Here is a 13,028-nt window from a genome sequence, read left to right as displayed (position 1 = left end):
AGATTATTCTCCTCTTGGTTACACCAGAGAAAATTAACTTTATAGGACTAGTAAGGACACTAAAGAGTAGGGGCTGAAATGAGAAACTGTTCTTAGCTGCACAGCAGGTGAGTTGAATGATTCCAGTTTCAAGTTGTCATTAAGAAGTGAACTTGGGGGCGCCTGGGTGGCTCAGTCGTTAAGCATCTGCCTTCGGCTCAGGTCATGATCCCAGGGTCCTGGGATCGAGCCCCACATCGGGCTCCCTGCTTGGTGGGAAGCCTGCTTCTCCCTCTCCCACTCCCCCCGCTTGTGTTCCCTCTCTTGCTGTGTATCTCTTTGTCAAATAAATAAATAAAATCTTTAAAAAAAAAAAAAAGAAGTGAACTTGGAAGGACATAGTAAAGAGTCACCACTGAGGAACCATCGCCATTATATAAAATCTTCTCAGAGGCTGAAGTCTGTATCGAAGTTATGGCTTCGGCTGATATACTCTGACATAAGAAGAGTAAATTTCCCTTCTTTTACCTTTTGGCACATCCCAAAAGGCAGTCAGAATATAAATGTCTGTTCCGCTGTTCCGATGACACAGAAACGCTCGCATTCAGAAGTACAACTGGTATACCATACAGCGCGACTGAAAGGCCAGAAGCAGGACTCGGCCACACGCACCATGGGCTCTGCTCTGCCCCTCTCAGGGCAAATGGCAGTCTCAGTGTTGAGTCCTGAGTAGCACTTGACTTTTTCATGTGTGCTTATATATGTACATGTTCATACATATATATGAAAAAGAAAATAACAATTGCACAGCAAAACACTTCTGCAGTGTACAGCGTAAAAACTTCAAAAGTGATATGGTGAAAATTTCGTTTCTTCATCACCCCTGACAATTTTATGGTTCCTTATGTGTTTGTCCAGAGATACTCTACCAAGGTGCCACCGCCAGCCTATTCCTTTTCCTGCCATGGCGAAGCACTTTATTTCAGACAACTGTGTATTTAAAAGTATCCAATTATAGTTACTGGCCATGCGGGTCAGGGCGGCCGGAGCCAGTGGTCCTGCACGCTGAGATGCATCAAAGCCTTGTTAAAAATGTTTGGATCCCCGTGAAGCCCTGCTTATACCTAAGTTTACCAGGAGATTTGGGTAGGAATGGGGTTGAATGGCCTTCATCTTTTAGGAAATCAGGAGTGCGGATAAAAGAAATAAAGATTTCAGAGCTTCAAGTTCTGCACCTGCCCGTGGTCATCATTAACCAGCTTTACTTGGAATGCACATCAGGTGGAACACCAGTCTGGCTGTAAATTGCAGCAAGCTCTCTTAGATGGGAATGTGGAACGTCCCTCGCTCTACGCTTGCGGGGCCATTTCCTGCGGGGCCTGAAGAAATGTACCTGTGAGATGCAAAAAATAAATGAAATCAAACTGTTCGATTATATATTAAACATGAAAAACAAGTAACAATGGCATTTATAGTTTCCATTTTTGTAAACTACTAAGATATTAGAGGAAAAATGTAGCACAATAATGTACCAGATGTTAACAGTGTTATCTAGGGTGGGGTTATTAGGTGTGGGATGAGGGCGGGATGGCATGAGGAATGGACTTTCTTCAGTAGCCAACTCAGAGTTAGTGTTATGTGAACTTTTTTTTTTTTAAGATTTTATTTATTATTTATTTGACACAGAGAGACAGCGAGAGAGAAAGAGAACACAAGCAGGGGGAGTGGGAGAGGGAGAAGCAGGCTTCCTGCGGAGCAGGGAGCCCGATGCGGGGTTCGATTCCAGGACCCTGGGATCATGACCTGAGCCACCTAGGCGCCCCGTGTTATGTGAAGTTACTAAAATAAGAGCATATCTTAATTTCATAATAAATATGGTTCTAATGTACAGTTAAGTTTTCAAGAGGTCTTGAGTATGTAACTATGTATATGTGTGTGAGGACTTTGTTTCTTTAGACTTCAGTTGTCCCTGGTTGTCTTTCTAAGGCCTTAGTGAACTGTCCTCTGTCCTTACTTTGAAATAAGGATACCAAGTTGATCAAAAAACAAATTCTTAGAGCAGAGTAGTTTTTATTAAAGCCACAGGGCCTCACAAACAAGTTAATCAAAAAGCAGAGGGATTGGGTGGGGGGAGATGGATGGCAGAGTCCATGTTAAATCATGTATATTTTATTTTTAGTCATAAATCCCTCTAGTGAAGACATACCATTTTCTTTCATACTTTTCAGAACACTCTCCAGTTAACAACAACAAAAAAGCACGATAGAACAACCCTTTGCTGTTTTTAACTAGGGGTATTAATTTTATATCTTAACTAGTTGAGGCATTTGGTTTCCAACTTAAAGGATCACACAAAGTATATATAATGGCTAAGAATGCACTCGGCATGTAGCATCTCTCGAGAGCAACTTGATAGAATATTCATAGTGAATTTTAAAACTTAGTCCTAATTAACTGACTCATCCATTTCCCTGAATGTGTCTTGTAAAAATCAGTTATATACTGGAATGTTTAACCTGGTAAATTTTATTTTTAACATTATTCATAAACATACGAAACATTAAGGGAATCTCAGTGTCCAAAATGGATGGTTAGAGAAATTTTGGTATGTAACTAGGGCCAAGATGGTTTATGATGAGCTGTTAGCTTCAGTAAATAAAGTTTTGAAGACAGTTGATAGCATGAGAAATTATTTAATAACAGAATTATGTTAAATATAAAAGGAGGATATAAATCTTCATACCTTAATTTGTCAAAAGTGTGTATTATCTATTTTTTATATAGACTAAAGTTGGTAAAGAAAATAATTAGGGTTTTTTTTTTTTTCTTTCTTAAGCTATTGGTAGGAATAGCTTTCTTTTTAAATGATTTCCTTCCCTCAGTATAACTAAAAATTCTAGTCCTTAGGAGGATTCTTTGATTTCAAATATTGTCAGTAGTCATTTGAAATTCTGTTTTGGTACCATATCTGTTTTTTCTGTATTGAGATGTAATTGACATATAGCGTGTATAAGTTGTACAGCATAATGACTTGATTTACTTGTATCATGACCGTGAACCAAAATAGTTTCACTAGCGTCCATCATCTTATGTAATTGATTTTAGTCTTTAAAAAATCCAAAGATGAACTTGGATTGGCAGTAATTCTTTCCTTTGGTCCAATGGACTTTTGCCCTCTTCACTGCTTAGAGAATATCCTTTTGTCATTGGGCTTTATAAGTCTCACTACAGAGCTACCTTCGTTCACTCGTGTTAGTCTTTTCTCTCATGGGGACACCTTTATGAGTTAGACTTCTGTAATTTTTTTCTGGTTCCCAGATGTATTTTCTGTTTTAAGGCAGAGAAGCTTGTCATTATTTTTAAGTTATGTTAGATTTTCAGCGTAATTATTTAAAAGCCATAGAGAGACCTATTGATCCTTGATAAGGTGTAGTTCTGCGCACATGTGTGTTTACTCCTACTGCTCCTTAGTTTAACTGTTCATAATATGCCCTCTGTGGATTCATTATGTTATAAGTCAGGGACAAGTGGCGTTTGTGTATGTCTGCTCTGTGAACATGAATCGATAGATGATATATGAATACACATCCTGGTGGTAATATAAAATAGAAGCCACGCGTACATGCATGTGTATGTGTGTAGTCATGATTGAAGTTCAAAGTCACAGAGAGGCAGTGGAGTAAGTTGCAAAATAGCCCTTTCCTTGAAGGGAATGTGCTTGAGTACGAAACAGAACTCTCTGTTAGTTTTACATTTCTGTTTGGTGCAATATAAGGTTATGGAAACGACTGGAAAAATAATTTGTCTGAAAGAAGTCTGGATGCAGAAATCTAATAGAGAAAATATTTGAGAATATGGTTCATCAGCGAGTGCAACAGATATGCTTCCCCAAGCACCACATGGCGTGGATCAAAGCATCCCATGACTTGGATCCTTGTGGTCAAATCATTATGTATTGATTGGAACCCCACTGGAGGATTAACCCCTCGTGTTCATGCCAAGTTTTTTCTCACTCTTGGTGTCTATAATTTTAGGGCTATAATCTTTCTGCAGTTATTAGTGTCTTTTTAAAGCTAATCATCTACTTGGATATATTTGTCTTTCTAAATTATTTTATTCTAAATTATTTCATTGCTCTATTCTTTGCTTGATAAAATTAATTTATGAAACGATCATACAATTATGTGAAAGCAGTTTTTTGGTGGAAGGGAGGAGGAAAATATAATATTCTGGGTAGAGAACAGCAAGAGAATCTCAAAATCAAGTACAGATTTTATCATTTTCATTATGTAGATTAAATGATAAATTCTAGCTTTTTAAAGAATCCTTCACAGCCTGAGTGTGGAGAGCTTTGCCTCTAACAAAAGCCTGTCAAACACTTTTCATACATGGTGGTCACATTTCTAACATTGGACTATTCACATTTTGGAATTTAACTCTTCCTTTTAAATAACAATTCGGAAATAGTAAATTCATGGGGAAAAAGACCCTCGGTTCCTCCATGTCCACTTTCAGCCATGTGGGTTCCTCTTGCCTTTTAAGTCTGGGGGGATGGTTCTTGGCAACATATTCATTCTCTTGTCCTTTTGTGTGTGTGTGTGTGTGTTTTTTTTTTCAGTTTGTCCCATGAGGAGCATCCCCATAGTCATCCTCTCTATGGACATGGTGTATGCAAGTGGCCAGGCTGTGAAGCAGTTTGTGAAGATTTCCAATCATTCCTAAAGTAAGAATGATTTTATATTGCTTTTTTCTTTTACATAGCCATCATCTCCCGCTGCTCATGCTTTTCCTCATAAAATGCCTTTTTGATGGCGGGTTTCATACCACCATTTTGAGGATGGACTCTAAATCATGAGGTCTAGTGCATTGTCATAGGAATAGTTACAGAATCTGCCAAGGGTTGAGTGTAAAGGGCAAACGAGGTATAACCAAGGACAGTTTTGATGCTGTTCGTAAGGGTCTGTGTTTACCCATTTTCTCAGAATGACAGTGATTAAATGAAAATTCTCCCAGTATTAAATTTGCAGTAATTTAGTTTTCACTTTTATTCATGTGTCTGCATACTGAATCACTGACCTACTAACTCTGATTTTTTAAAACTGCTGTCAGTTACTGGCCAGTGGTAGCTTGGTGATTGGGCCTCTTTGTTTTTTCTTCAAATGACCTTATAAACTCAAGAAATGGGTGCCAAGGAAATGCTACCACCTTGCTTCTTACCTTTCCATATTGGCATTGGCTTTAGCTCGGATTCTTGTCCTTTTGGAGAGAATGGAGTAACTTTAATTTCTACAATTAAAGTATGACTGAAACTTGGGTTACTCCATTTGAATCTGTAATGCTGTTAAAGTATCTCTGTAAATAAATGATACATGAATCTTCTCCTAGTTGAAGTGAAAGGTTTCTGCACTACATCTTATGATTTCCCTTCCCTACAGTTACCTTGTCTTTTAATAAAATTTAGACTAAACCACCCTGTGTTATGGACACCCCCATAAATTTATTGATAGTATCATTGAATCATTGACAGATGGACTGAAAATAATAATACATTATATTTAGTATATTTACATATCATGCAGTAATCCATCGTATGTGCACATATCACTCCTTTAAATCTGGCTTCATGATGGCTTACAAATTGGGTTTTTGGGGGTCTTTCCTTCTGTCTTTTCTCTCTCATTCAAACGTCTAGAACTAGAAGCAGGCTGATTTATGTGCAGTTTTCTAGTTTTGTGTGGTCTTTATATTGTTAAAGCAATCTCTCTATTTAGCTTTATGGACCTGGATACAAATATTATAAGAACCTACTGTTAAAGGTACATCCAGTGTTACCTGAAAGGAGCTTTGGTGAATATCGCTTTTTAATTAATGAAGCCTGTGAATCTATTTCAGAGCTTCCCAGCTTTAATATTTTACTTGAAAAGCATGAGGCGGTCATTAGAAACTTAAGTACTAAATTTTTTTAAAAAGAGATGCCTGAAATTTGTTTTAAATATCAACATTCAAGAACAGTGATACTTCAGAGTAAGCAAAAGCCCTTTACAATTATTATGATTCAAGTTAGTGTTATTGGGCTTTGTTCTCTTATAAATCACTCATTATAAATCATTGTTTTGTTATTGCCTAATTGTATTTAGATAGTGAGAGAAAAAGACCTTGGCAGAAGCCACTTTGAAACTCTGATTTCACCTTCTGCACCAGTGCTAGCTTTGATGAATGTGTTGGTGCTAATTTCGCTCATCTGTAGAATGGCTGATAACCATCTGTAAATAAGATTTATTTTCATAAAGTCTCTAGAAATATGCAATTGCTATGAACATTCTCAGTCTATCAGTTTTAGAGTCACAAGGGAAAAGGGCAGTTTTCCAATATGATCCATTTAAAAAATGTTAATTACCGAAATATTTCCACCCTCATCCTCAAATCAGAAGTCCATTTATTATATAAACTGACAGTTATGTGTTATGTATAGGGATATAGATGTATAAAAATGTATATATTATATATATTTTTATTATATAATACATATTTATTATATATAATATTACATATATATATAATCTTTTTTTTTTTCTTCTGTGCCTCCACCATTTGATAGCACAATTTCAAACCACACCTCATACTAAAGAAGAGAATCTAAAGATCATCAGAATTAGGGCCTAGACCAATTCCTTTAAAAAAAAAAAAAAGCCCCTTTTAAGGATATTAGGAAGCTGGCTCTTTATAGGAAATGACCTCTCAATTATTTATTGTGGTTTTGCACATGAAATGACATGTTCTCAGTTCATATTTGCTCAGTGGAATTGGAATGCCCACTATGAACCTGCAACTGTTGCTTGTTTATTTCCTCAGACTTATTTGTCGACTTGTATTTGTTAGAAGACTTTCGTTTGCAAGCTACAGAAACCTGACTTAAATTGGTTTAACCCCTCATCCTTTCCCCCCAACTAAAAAAGCCGGGGGGTAGGGAATGATAATTGACTCTTGTAACTGGGAAGTCCATGGCTGGATTCAGATGCTTAAGCAGTGTTGTGGGCGTATTGGTTCTGTGTCTGTTAGCTCAGTTTTCTTCTGTGTTGCCTTCGTTCTTAGGCTCTTTCCAAGTAGAGCTAAGGAAGACAATGCCATGCCGTAAGTTTATTCATCTCAGAGTGCATCTCTTTTCCCGTAGTGCCAGCAACAGTCCTGGGCAGACTGTCATTGACCCAGATTGAGTCATGTGTTCCAGCTTTGAGCCAGTCACAGCGATGTAGCCAGGCTCCCATCAGATGCCCACCTCCAAAGCAGATAGAGCTGTGTTCACCCCACGTGAACCACATGGGGGCTAGGGAGGAGACACTTGGTTCCTGAGTGTGAAAAATGAGTATGTAAATCAGCAAAGGGAGAGTAAATGCTGAAGAAAAAAAAAATAAGTAACCTAGAACTCACTGTTCTCTTACTGCTTTCTTCAGTTACACATTGATTGGCCATATATGACGAATTCAGGATTCTGAGTTTCCTCTCTAGCATGATTTTAGCTCTTGGAAATTCAGAGTTGTCTTCAGGTTTCAGTGTCTTGCTTAATGTAGTGGAAAATAAGTTAGTCTTCTTGCAGATTCACTTCTACCACATCTCTGGGCATCTAAAGAGTAATCAGTGGCTTTAGTGAAACCAACTTTGCTTTCCATTGAACTGGACTGGAAGAGCTACCGTATTTCGTGTGGGTCAAACAGAAACCACGTGGCCTCTTTGACTCATGTCACCATGGAGTCATTGTTATTGGGAAGTGATGTTTTAAGCATTTCTTCTCTAACTGTGCCAGATTGTAGATTCTGGAAGCACCTCTTTCTTGGGTTCACTCTTCTTTTCCATTATCCCTCTCTAGAGGTGTTTTCTTATGGTTTAAGCAGGTTGATAATCAGCAGTGCTTGGATTCTCCAAGGCACTCCTACTCAGCAAAATGTAGTATTACTCTGACCTTGACTTAGTTGTTGCTTTCTAGTTTTTTTTCCCCACCTAACTTCTGATCCCCTGATTTTACCCTCCCCTAGTAAGAGTTTATAATTAAACATCTGTGCAACAGGGACAGTTCCAAGTACTTCACATATGCAGTTGACCCTTGAACAATACAGATTTGTTGCAGAGATCCACTAACATGCACATTTTTGTTTTCCAATAAATACAGTAGTTTTATAAATATATTTTCTTTTCTCATGATTTTCTTAATATTTTCTTTTCTGCTATAGCTTACTTTATTGGAATCTACTATATAATACATACAATATATAAATATGTGTTAATTGGCTTTTTATGTTGTTGGTAAGTCTTCCTGTGAACAGTAGGCTATTAGTAGGTAAGTTTTTGGGGAGTCAAAATTACAGATTTTTGCTGCGTGAGGGGGTCAGTGTTCCTAACTCCCACATTTTTCAAGGGTCAACTGTCTAACTCATTTAGTCTTCAAGCCACCTTGATAATATTAAGGTATTACTCTCAGATAAGGATAAGGAAAGGGACAGATAAGGAAACAGACACAGAGGGGTTGAGTGTTTTTCCCCAGCGTCACACAGCTAGTAAGGGGTGGAGCCAAGGTCCAAACCCAAGCTGTCTGTCTGCCCTTGTAGTTCGGCGCCTGCTCTTACCTGCCTTGCAGTACCGCTTGCTTAGAAGCAGTGCAGCTTATTAACTGCATGCTTTCAACTTAAGGCAGTAGGTGTAGAACAAGCTTTGAAGCAAAGGCAGATTGGGTGGTGAAGCCACTTTGTATTCGTGTGTTCTTTGAGGTAGTTCCATAGCATCTCTGAGCATCAATACCCACACATGTAATTTGGGATAATAATATTAGTACCCCACCTCTCAGGGTTGTTGGAATTAAGAGGTACATCATGTAAAGGGCAGACCCATACCATTCTTTTCTTATCTATCCACTTACATATATTTTTAAAGGAGGGATAATTTTAAAAATCCCAACATTTCTGACCATTCCTAGGAAAGGTATCGTGACGCCACAGAGCATTACTCTGTCAGAAGAGACTAATCTTTAATACAATTTTTTAAGCATAAAGTTCTTGTCAAAAGTCCCACATAGTCAAATGTGACGGGGGTAGGGAGGCAAGGAATGGCAAGCTTTTTCTGTAAAGGATCAGACAGTAAATATGCTGGGTTTCACAACTCCTCACCTCTGCCATCGTGGCATAAAAGCAGCTGTAGGACCATATGTAAGGAATGGGCATTTAGATTGCTGACCTCTGACCTAGGGTAAACTTTTTTGGCGTCATAACGTTTGTAGCTGAGAAATCTTTTTGTATTTCCTTGGCCGTTGCTATCCTGGGTTATTTTAGTCTAGATTCACAGAGCCTTTAGGTTTATTCGTATTTTGAGGAAACATCCATGCATGCCTTGCCCTGTTACTTCATTCACCAGCCACAGTTTTTATACTTAGGTGGGCTTGGGTTTTTCCACCTGGTTTTTAGGTCTCCGTATGAAAGGGGAAAGTGACTTTGCTCGGTAACTGTTCCCTTGACCCTGTTTTGCTCAGGCTCATAAGATGTAACTTTTTAGAGAGGCCAAGATCAGTTATTCAGGATAAAAATCCCATCTGACGATAAAATGCCACTGTTCACAGAAAGAGAGGTTAAGGGAAGGGAGGGGAGACTCATGGGTCTAAAAATGAGGCATAATCTTTTTTCCCTCCTGAGAGCAAAATATCATAACTGTTGGTAAATCAAAACCAGAGATTTGACACTTTTCTGTGATCATTCTGTAGTGTGTGTTCCCAAGGTGAGGTATACCACAGGGCCCTTGATTTCAAAGATAAACACTGTACAAATAACCATCCTGTTGTCTTTCCCCCACAGCCAACAGAGGGAAGCTTTATCAGAATCAGCAGATAGCCAGTCTATTGTACGCATTTATTTCCCTGTTTCTTCTCAAAACAAGTTGCAGTTTTCGTGTTGATTTTTTTTTTAACCCATCAGCCATGAGTTACCATGTGACTGTTGTATTTGTTAGCCCTAACAGATACCAGCAGGTGCCCATGCTAAACTCTAATGAAATCCTCCAGCCCTGCCTTGCTTGGAGTCCTCCGATAACAGCAAAACAAAAACAAGCCCAGTCCGATCCAGATAGGTGAAGCTCCCTGTGTTCTTCCATTCTCTCCCCACTTGGATTGGTTGTTTCTTTTCAAACCTGGTTGAAGACACGACCTTCACCAGGGAAAACACGAATTTATAATTCTTCCCTTTTTCTTTTTCAAAAAGGGCTCATACAATTCTCTGACAAGGTGGAGAGCAGATTGAAGGAAATCATGACCACATTTCCCTGTTTCTAACGTAGAATGTAAAATCAGACACAGACCCATAGTTTCACAAATACCAGGTAGTCTTATGTGCTTGGGAAGAATATTTCCCCTAGTTTTTCTTCTAGATGGTTATTTGTGTCACATCTCAGAAGAGTGTAATGTGCATCCTTGCTTGGTATCCATTTGAAAGGAATTCTTGTTTTTGTTTTGTTTTTATTTTTTGGCTATTTCTCTTGGAGAAGAGCACCATGCACAACAATCAAAACAATTCCTTTGCATGTTGGACGGATGTATATTATTTATTAAAACAAAGTAAGTGTTCTACATGCTCTAATAGGCTAGGAGAAAAAAAGGTATAGGAAAATGCCCAGGGGCAGAACTTTGACCCTTTCAAAAAGGTCGACGACTACAGACAGTAGAGGACATGTCATCGGTCATTTGCTTTAAAAAAAAATTTTTTTTCTGTGAATTTTACTTCTCAAAACTGAAGAGTTTTATGTGAAAGAAACTACTAAGTGCGCTCTGTAATGTTTTCACAAGTGTTTTTATCATGGTAACATCTTGTTTACTTTAGTTCCCTGCCTAAAACTACTTGGAACATGTTAAGAAAACATCTCGAGAAAGCCTCCACAAAGAGGCTTTTGTTTAACAGCCACCGTGAGGCTGCAAGGATCACAAAGGTGTTAACTTTCCGCCCCTTAAGCACTTCCACATGAAGTTCCAGCAACACTGTTTGTGGTTTTGGAAAAACAAAGTGTATGTTAAAGAAACCAGGTATATGCTAATACATGTCGAAGGAGGCCGGATATCATAAATTGTTTCAAACCATTTGTGGCTCTCGGTTTGCACGGTGCAGGTTTGCACGGTTTGCACGCCTGAATGTTCTGCACTGCAGTTGCCCCCAGTCCGTGCGGGAGGCTTGAGCACATGTGGAGGGAGTGGCCATCTAGAATGTGGGTGTATGCAAATCAAAGTCCAGCCTCACCATTTAAATCTCAAGGATATGGGGATGACACTGGGCCCCCTTCAGACCCCCCAGGTGACAAGTCTTTGAGTATCACAGGGTGAGCTCAGGGCTTTGGATGAATTTGACTTTTGCCCTGATCGTGCATTTTTTACTTGCTTTAGAAAAATCAAAAAGTGGGTGCTACCAGAACACATCCCCCCCGCCCCCGGTTAAAAAGTCTGCCCTTTCACCTTTCTGACGTTGTTCGGGAGTTCAAGACCTTTCCAAGTACTCAGGTCAGAGTGGCCTAAATACCACAGTGCCCTCTAGTGATCTATAGAATATTAGATAGAAAAGTTTAGACAAATTTGCCAGATAACAGGTCCGTTGCCACCACTTTGCTTAAAAAAAAAGAAGCAAATAACCTTTGAACCCATTTTTTTTTCAGCAAACAGACTTTAGTCAGAAATGCAAATGAAATTTAATTTTTCCTTGTAGACTTTGAAAGCAGTAGACAGATTTTTTAATGTCTGCTCCTGCAATTCTGCATATAACTGAGTATGGGAATACAGTACCGTGTATCACTATAGATACATTGTTGTGCGTTCTCCTCTTTTAAGAGCCATTAGTTACATACTTCATGTGATCATTTCCGGGGTGTAATTAGAAGGCATTACTTAAAAGACAGGGATCATCTTTGCTCCATACTTTTATTGACACTGTCTACCATATTATGGCCATGTCTAAATGGTAAAATTTATTATTAGCAGCAGTGTCACAAAAGTCTGAGACAGCGATTTTCCTTTCAATAAAAGTAGTTAAAAACCTTTTAGAAAATCCATAATTTTGATTGCTGGTACTTCATAAATGTATAACTGGTACTTTTTAGCTGTCTCTTTAGGGAAAAATGAGTTTTATCACCTGCAGTACCTGGGTTAATGAAATTGTGTGTTGGAATTTCGCCAGGATGAAAGATGAGATCATTCTAAGACACTAATATGGGCAACAGGTCTCATAAAAAGCTCTGACTCTTGAGTGAAGTATCATTAGATTTTTTTTATTATTATTATTTTATTTAAATTGAGGGATTAAGTTAGTTGTCCTTTCCAAAGTTTCCTTGCTAGTGAGATTCTCACTTGGCATCACATTCAAAACCCAGTGACCTAAAAACCTGCACAGAGCCAAGAGAAACAGAGAAATGTCCATCAGTGCCTAGTAGAAGAATTTCCTTGCTTCAAATTTCAACTCCAGTTCCTGTTCAGCCCTTTACAAATCACGACTCCCAGCTCAAATTTGAAATAATGCTGCCTTTTTCCCCGTGTTCCTCCTGTGTTTGATTGTTTGTGGATATTAGCTGTCCAGGAAATCCCATACTTACAGATATAAATCCAGAATGATCTTGTTTTTCCGCAGCCAGCCCAGGATGTATTAGGCAGTTATGATGATTTGTTAATTTTTGTGACCTGTATTTATTTTATGTGCGCTGTATACTTTGAGGGTGGAATCAGCTGTTGAAATAGTCTCGTCTCTCACACACAGAAAGGAAGCACTCTACTTTTTCTTTTCTGCTTTGGGTTTTCTTGCTTTATTTTTGGAAGGTTTTTTTAATCTCTTAGTGTCTGTTCCGTATGCGCTTCTTCCATATGGCGATAAACAAGAGCTATATTGTGCCTCATACACTTAAACTCAGCCCTATCAAGGGCGGGTCTTTGGAGATGTGTGAACAGGGCCACATTCTTTCCAAATGCGTTTTCCATCCATAATAGGTCTTGACTGTGTAATTCTGTTCTCATTTTTGTGGTGATACACATTTCCCGCAAATAATAT

The 13,028-nt window shown here is 38.5% G+C and overlaps 1 protein-coding gene and 1 pseudogene across 12 annotated transcripts in view; both read left to right on the top strand.

Moving 5' to 3' along the window:
• Positions 1-13,028, top strand: part of FOXP1 (forkhead box P1) — a 480,210-nt gene that overhangs the window by 417,982 nt on the left and 49,200 nt on the right. For all 12 annotated transcript variants that reach the window (XM_032411750.1, XM_032411758.1, XM_032411759.1 and 9 more), the window contains one exon: positions 4,598-4,702. In XM_032411750.1, coding sequence (XP_032267641.1) covers positions 4,598-4,702 — 105 coding nt within the window. The remainder of the gene's footprint in view (positions 1-4,597; positions 4,703-13,028) is intronic.
• LOC116636724 lies at positions 362-1,605 on the top strand (annotated as a pseudogene).

The sequence above is a fragment of the Phoca vitulina genome, unplaced genomic scaffold, assembly GCF_004348235.1.
Source record: "Phoca vitulina isolate PV1807 unplaced genomic scaffold, GSC_HSeal_1.0 scaffold13, whole genome shotgun sequence".
In the NCBI taxonomy this organism is placed as follows: domain Eukaryota; kingdom Metazoa; phylum Chordata; class Mammalia; order Carnivora; family Phocidae; genus Phoca; species Phoca vitulina.
The sequence above is the reverse complement of the archived record's forward strand: the minus strand, read 5'-3'. Positions and strand labels throughout refer to the sequence as shown.